This window comes from Montipora foliosa, chromosome 2, assembly GCF_036669935.1.
Source record: "Montipora foliosa isolate CH-2021 chromosome 2, ASM3666993v2, whole genome shotgun sequence".
In the NCBI taxonomy this organism is placed as follows: domain Eukaryota; kingdom Metazoa; phylum Cnidaria; class Anthozoa; order Scleractinia; family Acroporidae; genus Montipora; species Montipora foliosa.
In genome coordinates, this window is record NC_090870.1 from 5,955,374 (window position 1) to 5,967,873 (window position 12,500).

Below are 12,500 nucleotides of genomic sequence, written 5' to 3' on the forward strand. Positions count from 1 at the left end.
GTATAAGGACGAGCCCATGCAGAAATTCGGAATGCTGAAGTGGCAGGTAACTCAAAGACTGGAAAACTAAGATTTACTGCTCTGAGTGCAAAATGCCGTCGTTCCCAGGATGTTGTGACTTATTGAAAGTACGGTATTGTAAACCATTATGGAGTCAATTTTCCTACCCCTGAACTGACAGACCCGCCAACGATCCCATGTCTTAACATCGTCTAATCGTTATCATCGTTGTCCATGATCTTCCATTTCCTATCCACTCTTGATTCTGTGATCAAAAAAAGTGCTGGGTATGCAACGCTATGCTAGAAACTCAGACGATCGACTTTGTGGGACAATAGGGCCGTTTATACGACAGAAAATAAGCCGCGGCTTACATAAGACGCGAACACCCCGTATGAATGGTACAAAATCTACGTTCACGGCTTTCTCAAGCCGCGGCTTATCCTAGCCTGGGAGGTTATACTCGTATAAATAGTTTCTTTCGCGTATTAGGTACGCCGCGGCCAGAGTAAGCCGCGGCTTATTTTCTCTCGTATAAACGGCCCTAATAGAGAGGATTTAGACGGGGAATATTAGGCGAGTTCATACTGGGGCCATACTGCGACAGAAGTCAACTCGAGACTTACTTTGCGCCTTATCGTGTTTTGGTCTGCTCAAGTACGCATTCGATGGGGTTAAACTTAACTTAAGATCGTACTTTAGCTTCTCTGAAGATACAAAGTATTAAGGTACTTCAACTCAGGCATACTTAATTAACGCCTTCTCAGGTCCCGAGTAGGACCCTGCATGTAGTATTGCACAGATTTATTTCCGCAAGTCTTTTTAAGTCAGAAAGACTGATTTATTTATCGACGGAGTCTCTAGAATTATTCCGTGAGTAGTAAATACTTTCCTCTCGTTTCTGGCTTTTACAAGTGATCTTGTAATCCGTGAGCTTAATTTTTATTGGTTTCTTGTAGGTATGGAGAGCTATTCGACTCATTGTGGATACTGGCTTACACTACGTAGGATTTTCGAGGGATCAGGCTTTAAAATACTTCAGTGACTATGCCTGGGACGACACAGATCTTGCCAAGAAAGAGGTACGAAATCTATACTTTATTCTCGCTCAAAATGTTCTCCATTTCGTCGTTACCCTAGGGCTGTCTAACAGCTTAAACGATTCGCGATTCGACTCTGCAGAATCGACTCAACGTACGCACAGTGAGTCGATTCTCCTATAGGTGAGCACAGGCACCCCATTGTGAGTTTGGGGGGCCTGTGACTGACCTGACTTGAAAGGAAATTTTAAGCTTTCAGTTGCCTTTCTTTGCTCGAGGTGATAATGATGATGATGATGGTGATGACAGTAAATATTGTCTCTGACGTATTCTGTTCGTTCCTTGACGTCATAAGGTCACCCGATACCAGAGCGATCCCGGACAAGCAACCGCTTACATGATTGGCCAGTTGGAGATAAAGAAAGCCGGAAAATATGCCAGAGATAAGCTCGGCGATGAGTTTAGTCTGAAGGATTTCCATTATCAGGTAAACAATTTTGATGAACGTACGTACCTTAGTTGTTTGCATGGACAGCGAGAAGGAATGAAAATTCGTGCTCATTTCTTTTCAATTTCATAGCACACATTCCTGGAATTTTTGAGATATTGCACGAAAGAGAAATTGTTTGTCGTTTGCACCTTTTAATTTTAATTAGCGCCATCGTACGTATCTCGCTATTATTCCGCCTTGTTCACGTCTTATAATGTGGATTTGCATGAACGGTTTCAAAGTACAGACACAAACTGAATGGTTCCAGTGATCGTTTCTTTGTAGTAGTAAAAAGGCAAAGGTAAAGTCCGCTACGAGCCAAGAAGGCCCAACAGGCTGGCACTTATCTCCGGTTTCATGAAGCGACTAGGAGTATTTCTACTCCCCCACTGGATGGGCCAGGACCCGAACCCGGACCACTCGATCCGGAGTCGAGCACACTGACCATGAGGCTACCGCGCCTCCCACAGTAGTACAAAGCAATGTACTGAAACGCGTGCCGCATTTGAAGCACGCCGAACTATTTTTCTTCTCTTTAACCAATAATAGGGTGTTTAAAGAACCACGAAGGTTACGTTGACGGCGACGAAAATGTCAGTTCAAAATATAAGTTTGAGCTATCCTACGTATTTCACGATTATTCAATCTTGTATATATTGTACAATATGTACTGGAAATCGTATGAACTTGAGTGCATTTCGTGTTTTATGGGCACGAGCGATGTTTTGAAGGTTCTGAAAATTGCGTGATCTGTAGGCGAGTGCAATTTGAGAACTTTCAAAACATCACGAGTGACCATAAATCACGAAATGTACGAGCAAGCTCACACCATTTTTTTTTTGTTCATTATATACTCAACAAAATGACTCCATCGCTTTGTTTCCATAGCAACTTCTGTATTGTACTCTATAATCTATTTATGCATTCGTCATTGACGAATCAGAAACACGATATTTTGTTGAGTGTATAATAAGGGCGAAGTATCCTATGACTAAATTGATACGGACGGATTCGAAATGAAGAGAGAGAAGATTTACTGTATGCCCACGTTGTCGTCAAAACCTCAATTGAAGTTGTTGTTTTGACGAGTAGGGGAGAGAAGTCCCCAAAAAATGCGTGCTGCACGTGCATCATTTTTCTTCTTTTAGCCAATAACATCGCTGCTTTTTGGCGTTGTCGTTGCCGTAAGAATAGGGAGCTTAAGCAACGACAACGGCGACGGCAACGAGAACGTCATCTCAAAATATAAATTTGCGTGATTTTAATCGCTTCGTGACTATTTCAACGTTTTTAAGATGACAAGGGTGTGGTAATTCCTCAAAGATGACACCAGTCGGAACGGCACTCCATTTTAGGAGAGAAAATGAAAATTTATCCTCAAGTGCAGACGTTCTTCGTAAAACCAAAAACTTGGCTATTTCACGTTGTTGTTTTGCTGACGACGGCAACGAAATGGACAAAAGTGAAAAACGCACGTGCAGGGCGTGCGAAGCTATTGTTTTTAAGCACTAAATATGCAAATTTGTGACGTTCTCGTTGCCGTCGCCGTTGTCGTTGCTTAAGCTCCCTAATGGTGACGTCGACGAAAACGTCACTTCAAAATATAGTTTTGCACAATTGTAACTGTTTCACCAGTTTCTACCTCGTTCACGCGCCATACAATGTTTGCAAAGTATCCCTAAAGATAAGTTGGTACGGGCGGTTTCAGAGTAATAATAGAGAATGAAAAATTCTCTGTCGTATGCTCAGGTTGTCGTCAAAACCTCAAATAATTGGTGATTTCAGTCGCGTCATTGTTGTACTGATTACAGCAAATATACGTATTAAAATGCGTGCTGCACTTGCAACAAGATTATTTTTTCCTCTTTTAACCAATGAAGTTATTGTATTGTGGCATCGTCGTTGCCGTAGCTGAGGTAGGGAGTTAGGGAGCTTAAGCAACGACAACGGGCGACGGCAACGAGAACGTCACAAATTTGCATATTTAGTCGGCAAAAACAATAGCTTTGCACGCCCTGCACGTGCGTTTTACACTTTTGTTCATTTCTTTGCCGTCGTCAGCAAAACAACAACGTGAAACAGCCAAATTTGAGGTTTTATGAAGAAAGTCAGCACTTGAGGATAAATTTTCATTTTCTCCCCTAAATTAAGTGCATTTCCGACGAGGGTCAATTTTGAGGAACTACAACACTCTTTTCATATTAAAAAAGGTAGAAATAGTCACGAAGGGATTAAAATGACGAAAATTTAGATTTTAAGATGACGTTCTCGTTGCCGTCGCCGTAGTCGTTGCTTAAGTTCCCTTTTAAGAAACGAGCGACGACGGCTACGGCTAAGGAAACGGCAACGCCAAATAGCAGTTTTATACTAGAGACGAATAATCCGTCCAAGACGGGGTATTTCGTCTGCAATTCGTCTAGATACAAATCCGGTGTTTAGACGAATTAGGGACCAAAATTCGTCTTCGATGGATTCTTCTATCAGCACGTCTGTAAGAAGTGCTAGCAGACGAATCAGACGAATCAGTCGTCTCTCGTATAAATTCGGCCACTATTGGTTTAAAAAATGATTGTGCTGCACGTGCGGCCCACATTTTTGTACATTTCTCTCCTGTACTCGTCAAAAGAACAACTTGGAATGACCAATTTTAAGGTTTTGACGACAACTTAGACAAACAACAATGAATCTTTCCTTCTCTCTCTCTTTACTTTAAGTCCGTACCTACCAATCCGGTTATAGGATACTTCTCCCACATCGTGTAACATAAAAAAGATGGAATCATCGTGAAATACTTAGGAGAGCTCGAACTTGTAGTTTAAAGTGACGTTTTCGTCGCGTTCGTGATTTCTTTAACTCTCTGATTCTTGTGTAATTCTTGGCTTGCACTCGCGTGATTAGACGACCATGTTGATATACAAAACAAAAGCAAAATGTCGCTTGCCTTTTGTTATCATTACGCCAGGTGCAAGCCAAGGATTGCTGGACACGTGGTTAAAACAGCAACTCGAGCTTGTGGAATAATTGATATGTATTTTTCTCGTGGTAGGTCCTCAAGCAGGGATCCTCTCCTCTGGCCTATTTGACGGATCATATCAATAAGTACGTGGCATGCGTTGAAGATAGCACCAATGAGGGTTGTGACGTCATCCTAAACCCTTCAACAAAAACTCAGACGAAAGAAAAATCAAGGGCAATCCGCCGGCCAATTATACCGAAAAATACTGATCTTGAGCATTACATTTAATTTCAAGGCGTCATGACAAATCTTTCCCAGCTTTCGTTAATTATTGCGGCTTTGTTAAGATCTTAACATTGGATTATCTCTCGCCTAGTCTTTTCATTGTTTTGTTTTTTTTCTCCAAGTGCCAGTGCCCCCGCGTGACTCAGTGCGCTTTCGGTTATTTTTGCTCCTTCACGAATATTCGTCTCTGTCCCCCTCTCCCTCTTCCACACCGGAAATATCGTGCTTTTCTAGGCTCCTTAGTAAAGAAATACGATATGATATGATACGATACGATACGATACGTTACATGACATGACATGACATTGCATGACATGATACGATACGGTACATACGATATGATATAATGATATATGATATATATGATATGTACGGTGCCCTGTAAGGGACATCAAATCCAAAAACTCTACTTATCTAGCACTGTCACTTATTTATCTGGCAGTGTCACTTATTATCTAGCACTGTCACTGGCACTGTCACTTATTTATCTAGCACTGCTACTTATTATCTAGCACTGTCACTTAATTATCTAGCACTGCTACTTATTATCTGGCACTGTCACTTATTTATCTAGCACTGCTTCTTATTATCTAGGCCTAATTAGGCCTAAGGTTAGCTTTTATGTGCCAGATAGTAAGTAGCAGTGCTAGATAGTAAGTGGCAGTGCTAGATAGTAAGTAGCAGTGCTAGATAATTAAGCGACAGTGCTAGATAATTAAGTGACAGTGCTAGTTACAAAATATATTTTGCATCGCATGTCCCTTACTGGGCACCGTAGATATGACATGACATTGTCTGGCATGGCATGATACGACACGATACAATACGCTATGATGTGATATGATATGATATATGATATGACATGGCACGATATGATATAACCTTATACACAGTAGACTCATCAGGCAATAGCTAAAACCAAAAATAAATACGAATTAAGATAAAAAATAAAATTACATTAGTAAGTACTGAAGACCTGTTTTACGTGAAAGGAAAGCAAAAGAAACTTTATTCAAGTGTCTAGTCGTTCTAGCGCTGGAGCGCTAATTGGCGACACTGTGAACTTAAATTAACAGTGAACGCAAATCATGTCAAATATTGGTTTTTGGAGGAGAGGGGAAACCGGAGTACCCGGGGAAAAACCTCTCGGTGCAGAGTAGAGAACCAACAAACTCAACCCACATATGACGCCGAATCTGGGAATCGAACCCGGGCCACATTGGTGGGCAGCGAGTGCTCTCACCACTGCGCCATGAGTGCCGTGTATGACGATTTTGAATGTCGCACGATGAGAGATCGAAACGTTCCGAGGAAGTTAGCCTGAATCAACTGAATCAACTCATCTGGTTGGCTATGAGAACTGAAGCTATTCTTCAGACACTTTGTGTTTGACTTTGGAATAGCAAGTTTATACCCCTACTTCTTACTACTAATCCTCTTTATCACGCATGTGCTGACACAAAGCCTCAATGAAGGCTCGCCACTGTTCTGTGCCCTGAGCCTGTTCTTCGATCTGTCTCCAAGAGCACCTGATATTGTCTTTCAGTTCTGCTTTGATGGTTCTTCGCTAGGTTGTTCTAGGTCTTCCAGGTGTCCTCTTCCCGTTTGGGTTCCAATGCAGGGCTACTCTGGGCATACGGTTTAGGGGACATGCGTAGTATGTGACCTAGTCAGCTAAATCGTCATTTGGCCAGAATATTTGGAATATTTTCCTGAGAAAACCATTGTGAAAAGCGTCAACTTTTTTCATGTCCCTTTTGGCAACGCACCAGCACTTTGACTCGTACAGTAGTACTGACTGTGAAGTATGAATTCGCTCTCTTCGGTTTTGTTTATTTGCTGTTAGCTTTTCTTTGCGGCACAATCCATTTCTATTCATTGTGAATCTGTGGTTACGCCTTCTGTGTATCTTCTCTACAACTTTGACCAGTTATGTTTGCGGAATGGAGAACATTCTCTGTGTCAGCTGCCACTTGAGCTAGGAAATGGTTTTTACTTCTGGCTTTCGACCTTTCGTTACTGATTCTGATACCATCTAGACCAATGAAGTGAAGGGCCAGCTTTGTTTTCGGTCAGTAGAGGCTTAAGTCTTGAGAATACGAGTGACAAGTGTTAAGCTATTTCCCAGTTGAGTGTGCTACGAAATATTTGTTTTAATGTAGCGGAGAATCATTGTTTTCGTCGTCTCAGGAAGATATTGAACCCTATATTGAACTGTGGAAATTCTAGAGTTTACTACATTTCAATTTCACGTCGACAAATAAGGAGAATTCTATTGCCATCCCTATGTCTAAGCACCCATTTTAAAACGGTTAGCTTTTAATAACTATGTGACTCACATGTCACACACATCGCATGGCTCTCCATGTTGGCTCGCTGGCTCGCACTTTGTCCTCACTCGTTTCACGACTGCCATCACGAAGTCCCAGAAGTTGGTATAAAGCTTCTTTTTCAAGTTACGCTTGGAATTTTCATTAAAGTATTTGTCCCGAGTGTTATGCCTTTTAACTGTTGAAAGCGTGTTACGAACGAAACAACCTGTTTATTTCATGGAATTTTCCCTGTTCCAAAGTTTTCTGACGGGTTTTATTCCTGTAATATCGATCTGTTTTCTGTTTATAAAAACCAGTTCTCAGTCTCACTCGGTCAAATTTCTTAACTGGGGCGATCATGTTAATTCATTTCCAGGCTTTGTGGGCACGTAAAGCAATAATTGGTGTTTCATATGGTACCACAACATTGCTGTTACGTTATACAATGTTGTAGTGACAATCCTTCTAATGAGAACGTCTCTTATCAATTCCAGCTTCCTCTCTCCTATGAGTGTCTTCGAACCACTACGTGCGCGACCGAGCGAGCACAATAACGCAGCACCTGTTGAGCCACGCCCGAGGCTCATCACGGAATATTCTATTCTACAGAAGCTGCGCACTCTCAACCCCAACAAAGCGTCTGGTCCTGATCAAATCCCCTCTTGGCTTCTCAAAGATAATGCGGATATACTTGCTGCCCCTGTAGCAGACATCCTGAATTCTAGCTTCCAGGAGAGTCGCCTACCTAAGTCATGGAAACGAGCGGATATTACACCCCTCCCCAAGCAGTCACTAGTGCTTAATGTTAACAGGCATCTGCGACCTATATCACTAACGCCAATACTGTCAAAAGTGGCCGAAGACTATGTGGTTGAGGAATACATCAAGCCAGCCGTCCTGGTCAAAGTTGATTGGAATCAATTTGGAACGGTTCCCAATTCCTCTACTGCGCATGCTCTCATTAGTATGCTGCACACATGGTATCAGAAGACCGACGGCAACAGCTCTACGGTCCGTGTAGTTCTATTTGACTTCAAGAAGGCTTTCGATCTGATTGATCACCGCATTCTTTTGGAGAAGCTTAAGAACTTTGACATGCCTGAGTGGGTTCGTCTCTGGATTGAAGATTTCCTCACTGATCGGCACCAAAGAGTCAAGCTCTCTCAAGACTGCTTCTCAGAGTGGGGTAGAGTCCCCGCCGGCGTACCACAAGGGACTAAGCTTGGTCCCTGGCTCTTTGTGGTGATGATCAACGACCTCCACGTCGAAGGCGTTGATCTATGGAAATATGTCGACGACACCACCATAAGTGAAACAATCCACAAGAGTGATTGTAGTCAGATCCAAACAGCTGTAGATAATTTAGTTGGGGCAGCTCAGGCAGATCGGTTCCAGCTGAACGAAGCAAAATGTAAAGAGTTGCAGATTTGTTTTGCTAGATCTAAGCGTTCATTTCCACCTGTCGTCATCAATAATAAGAACATCGAAGTTGTTAAGAGTGCCAAACTTTTGGGTCTCTTCATCTCTGACGATTTGAAATGGAACGCGCATGTTGCTGAGATAGTTAAGAAGGTAGCGTCCAGACTGTACTTGCTGAGGCAGTTAAAACGAGCGGGCCTCGACCCGCTCGAACTTGTATGTTTCTACACCACATGCATTCGGCCGGTCGCCGAATACGCCTGCGAGACCTTTCATAATAGCCTTCCCATATACCTATCAGATGAACTGGAAAGGCTTCAAAAACGCGCCTTTCGTATCATCTATCCCACCTTGAGCTACTCCGAAGCGCGCGTCGCCCTGGGGCTGCCGCTATTAAGCGCTCGAAGAGAGGAACTCACCACGTGCCTCTTCGATAAGATCCTTCAAGACCCCAACCACAGGCTCCATCACTTACTGCCGCCAAAGAATGAATGCCAAGTAACTCTCAGGAAAAAAAAGACTTTCAATGTCCCTCTTTGTAAGACAAATCGCTTTCAGCGGAGCTTTTTAATGGCAAATTCTTCCCGTTCTTAGCTTTTAGTTCTCGGTGTGCAACCTTGCTTTTAATGTATTTTTAGATTTAAATTTTAGATTTAAATTCTAGATTTAAATTTTAAATAATTTTAGAATCTTTGTTCACTTGTAAATAGCCGTAATTCAGCCCTTGGCTGCAATGGTTTTATTTAATAAAGCTATCTATCTCTATCATCTACCTTAAAAGTAGTGAAACTGGTTCCAGCCACCTTAAGCAATAAGCTTTTCACTGATCCGTCGATATTTGAATATACACAAGAATTCAGTCAAAAAATTCATCGTTCAGACATCATTCGAGTTTCAGATCATGGCTGTTGTGTTCGAGTTCTCTGGTTTACCATCGACTATCTAGTAGCTTGTTAAAGGTGCGTGCTTCTTCGGAATGTTGTGAAATGTTTTTCATTGCGAAAAGTGAGCGCGGAAATACAACTAAGTCTAGGCAGCTGTTTAGGAGAACTGAAGTGAGACAACGGTACAAAAGTATTCTTAAAATTCTCCATCATTTCAGGTGCATTTCCATCGCATTTCAAAATACTTTTCTGACATTCGCCGGGTTTACTTTCCCAAAGCCAATTTTCAGACATCGAAAAAAACAAAGCCTCCACTGCAGAGGATGATGGAGTATATACCTAGAAATTAGAAGCAAGAGCTCATGCAGGAAGGTCAAAACGTATCTCTTGAATGACGAAAGGTTTAGTATATTAAGTTACAAGTTATCAACTCAAAGTCTCTCCAGATTTTAGTATCTTAAATAGCTTTAATTCGTAGATCCCTCAGTTAAGTTGTGAATTAGTACATATTTTTGTATTTGAGTCTTTTTTTCACCCACGGCTCTATGAACTGAAAGAAGACCATTGTTTATACAACTGTTGTAAAGTGTTGGTAACGACGTGGCCAAATTAGGATAAGTATCGACGCTGCTTGCTGTAGTTAGACTTGGTCGGTCTTCGGGGTTACCGGCTCACACAGAGTCCAATAGACTAGACTTGAACACACTCAAAACTTGATTACATTCTGCTTTAATAGTTAAATGAACGTGCTTTATATATACTTAATGGTAGCTAGCTAAACGTGATTAAACTGTGAAGGAGCCGGGGGGAGACCATACGATGTTTCCGTCCTAGTAAACATCCTAATTCGTACGTGAGCACTTACATATCGTGAGCACTTATATATCGCTACATACGTAAATCCTGAGGGTCTAGGCTTTAGAATCCTACATGAAATCCTAGTATAAGAAAGGACTAGTTCCCACGATGTAATACGTTGGCTGCGTATGCAACACGAAAACAGCATATTTGTACGTTGTTAACTAAAGGCGGCGAAATACGAGATACAAAAAACCCTCAACTTGGCGCGCAACATTGTTTCGTTGCAAGTTTGGGTCGATGTTTCCCGTTTTTTACCTTGCATGTCAACTTGTCGCGCAACGAAAACATTTGTTGCGGGTTGAAGAAAGTTGTTGTGAAAAGTAGAGCGGGGGTCTACTCTGAGCAACAAATATTGGCTTTGCTGCTCGTTTTTCATCAAGCTCACAACTTGTCGCGCAACAAATGTGCTCGTGTACTAGCAAATCAACCAATCAGCGCCCTGCATTTCTTCAACCCGCAACAAAACGGGTCAAGTTGATCACGCAAGGTGAAAAACGCGAAACATCGATTAAAACTTGCAACGAAACAATGTTGCGCGACAAGTTGAGGGTTTTTGTATCTCGTATTTTGCCGCCTTAGTGTCACGCTTTCCTTAACTTTACTACACAACGATATCATGACGATCCTCACTGATTTCGCGAATGTTACGTCACCGCGATTGACCAATATTTGCATTTTTGCGTTTCTTACGGCATATACTCCTTGCATACGGAACCCGCGCCCGCAGTGCGCGCGGCAGTCAAAACTGTGCTATCCTGTCAATCATTTGCCCTTTCACCGGAAACAGTGCATTTCGGTTGTGCGTGTCGATCTACCCCCGTCGAAAGGAAGCGATTGAGTCTTTATTCGCGAAGTTAACTCAAATTACTACATTATCAATACGGTTTTGCCGTCTTCTTACACTTGATTCGAAAATACCAGCCTGAATTCGTCTTAGATTAGTTAGAAAAAGCACAAATAAAAGCCTAAGCACAACAGCTTACGTTCGAATTCTGCTCGCCGACAACCCAAGTTTGTTGACAAAAAAATTGCCACAAAATGTTTTAAATGGTTTTCTGGCTCTCTATTAATAGCGCTCACGTGCATTTTAAATGGAGTATCGGGAAAGAAAAATTGTCAAGCTGATATTTGTTTCGTATAACCATACCTTTTCAAGTAGCGAAAATTTGTATAATTAAGCACTACAAAACTTTTACTAACCATTGCCCGAAGGAACACCTTTGAGAAGCTGCAAGGAAGCCGCTGATGAATTTTGCACAAAAACCTCGGCCCCTAACACCGGAAAGCCAGACTTGGAAAGTTTTTCAGCGGAAGGCTCACTAAAGAAGAGTTTCTAGAGCTTGCCCTCCCGCAGGTCGCCAGAAAGGTGCAAACAAGCTGATTCATGTCTGAAAAGAGTAAGGTCTAGAAGGTGCAGTCAAATTTTGTTTCTTGTATTGAGCAAACATTTATTCAAAACTTTTCCCTCACTCCCAAATAAGAACTTGCTGTGTCTTGCAATTGTACAGTGAATTACTGTTAGGCCAATACGAGAATCAACATCAAAGAGGCACTCCCAGGGGTTTGAGGGAAGAAGAGAACATGGCTTATTTGAACTGGGGAACAGAGCAACAATATCAAAAAATTTTAGAGAACAAGGAAGAAAACCAATATTTAAATTTTAGGGATCAAAAGGCTGGGAACAAGTTTCAAAGTAATTTGGGGAACAAGGAAACACAAGAAAATATCTAAAGGGAACAAGGACTCCTCTCCCCAGGAGGCCCTCATCAAATGTTCTGCCTCTATCCAACAGCTCAAACAAGCTATTCCAACAATTTTTGAATTACCAACAGGAAAAGAAGACTCTCTAAGATAAACAAATTATTTATAATAATTATCACTTTAGCATGCGAAACAATTTTCAGATGCTTATGAGCACCCTCATGCCCATGTTTGTAAAAACGCACCATGAAGTATTTCTTGCGGCTGGTTTAGGCATTGCCATCTTTCAACATCGGGCAAAACCAAATCAACTCCATTCTCAGAGGGCACTGGGGAAAGAGGCTAGAAGAAAAAACTTGCATTAATCCAATTCTTCCAAGGTAATCTTTACAGAATAAGATTGTTGAAGGAACACTTTTGAGTGCCAACCTTAAGCCTTTTAAAACAAGCGCAAACAATATTAATAGTCTTTAAATTCACAAAATGTCAAACAGCACATTTTATTCTCATATTCAATTCGCTTAGGCCGCAATATTCCTTAAAACTATGCAG

The 12,500-nt window shown here is 41.7% G+C and overlaps 1 protein-coding gene across 1 annotated transcript in view; it reads left to right on the forward strand.

The window, feature by feature from the left end:
• Positions 1–5,737, forward strand: part of LOC137992213 (uncharacterized) — a 16,290-nt gene extending 10,553 nt beyond the window's left edge. The window contains exons 6-9 of the mRNA XM_068837402.1: positions 1–46; positions 960–1,082; positions 1,396–1,527; positions 4,577–5,737. The exon at positions 1–46 is cut by the window's left edge and continues 140 nt beyond it. Coding sequence (XP_068693503.1) covers positions 1–46; positions 960–1,082; positions 1,396–1,527; positions 4,577–4,774 — 499 coding nt within the window. The 3' untranslated portion in view covers positions 4,775–5,737. The remainder of the gene's footprint in view (positions 47–959; positions 1,083–1,395; positions 1,528–4,576) is intronic.
• Positions 5,738–12,500: the final 6,763 nt, after the last annotated feature.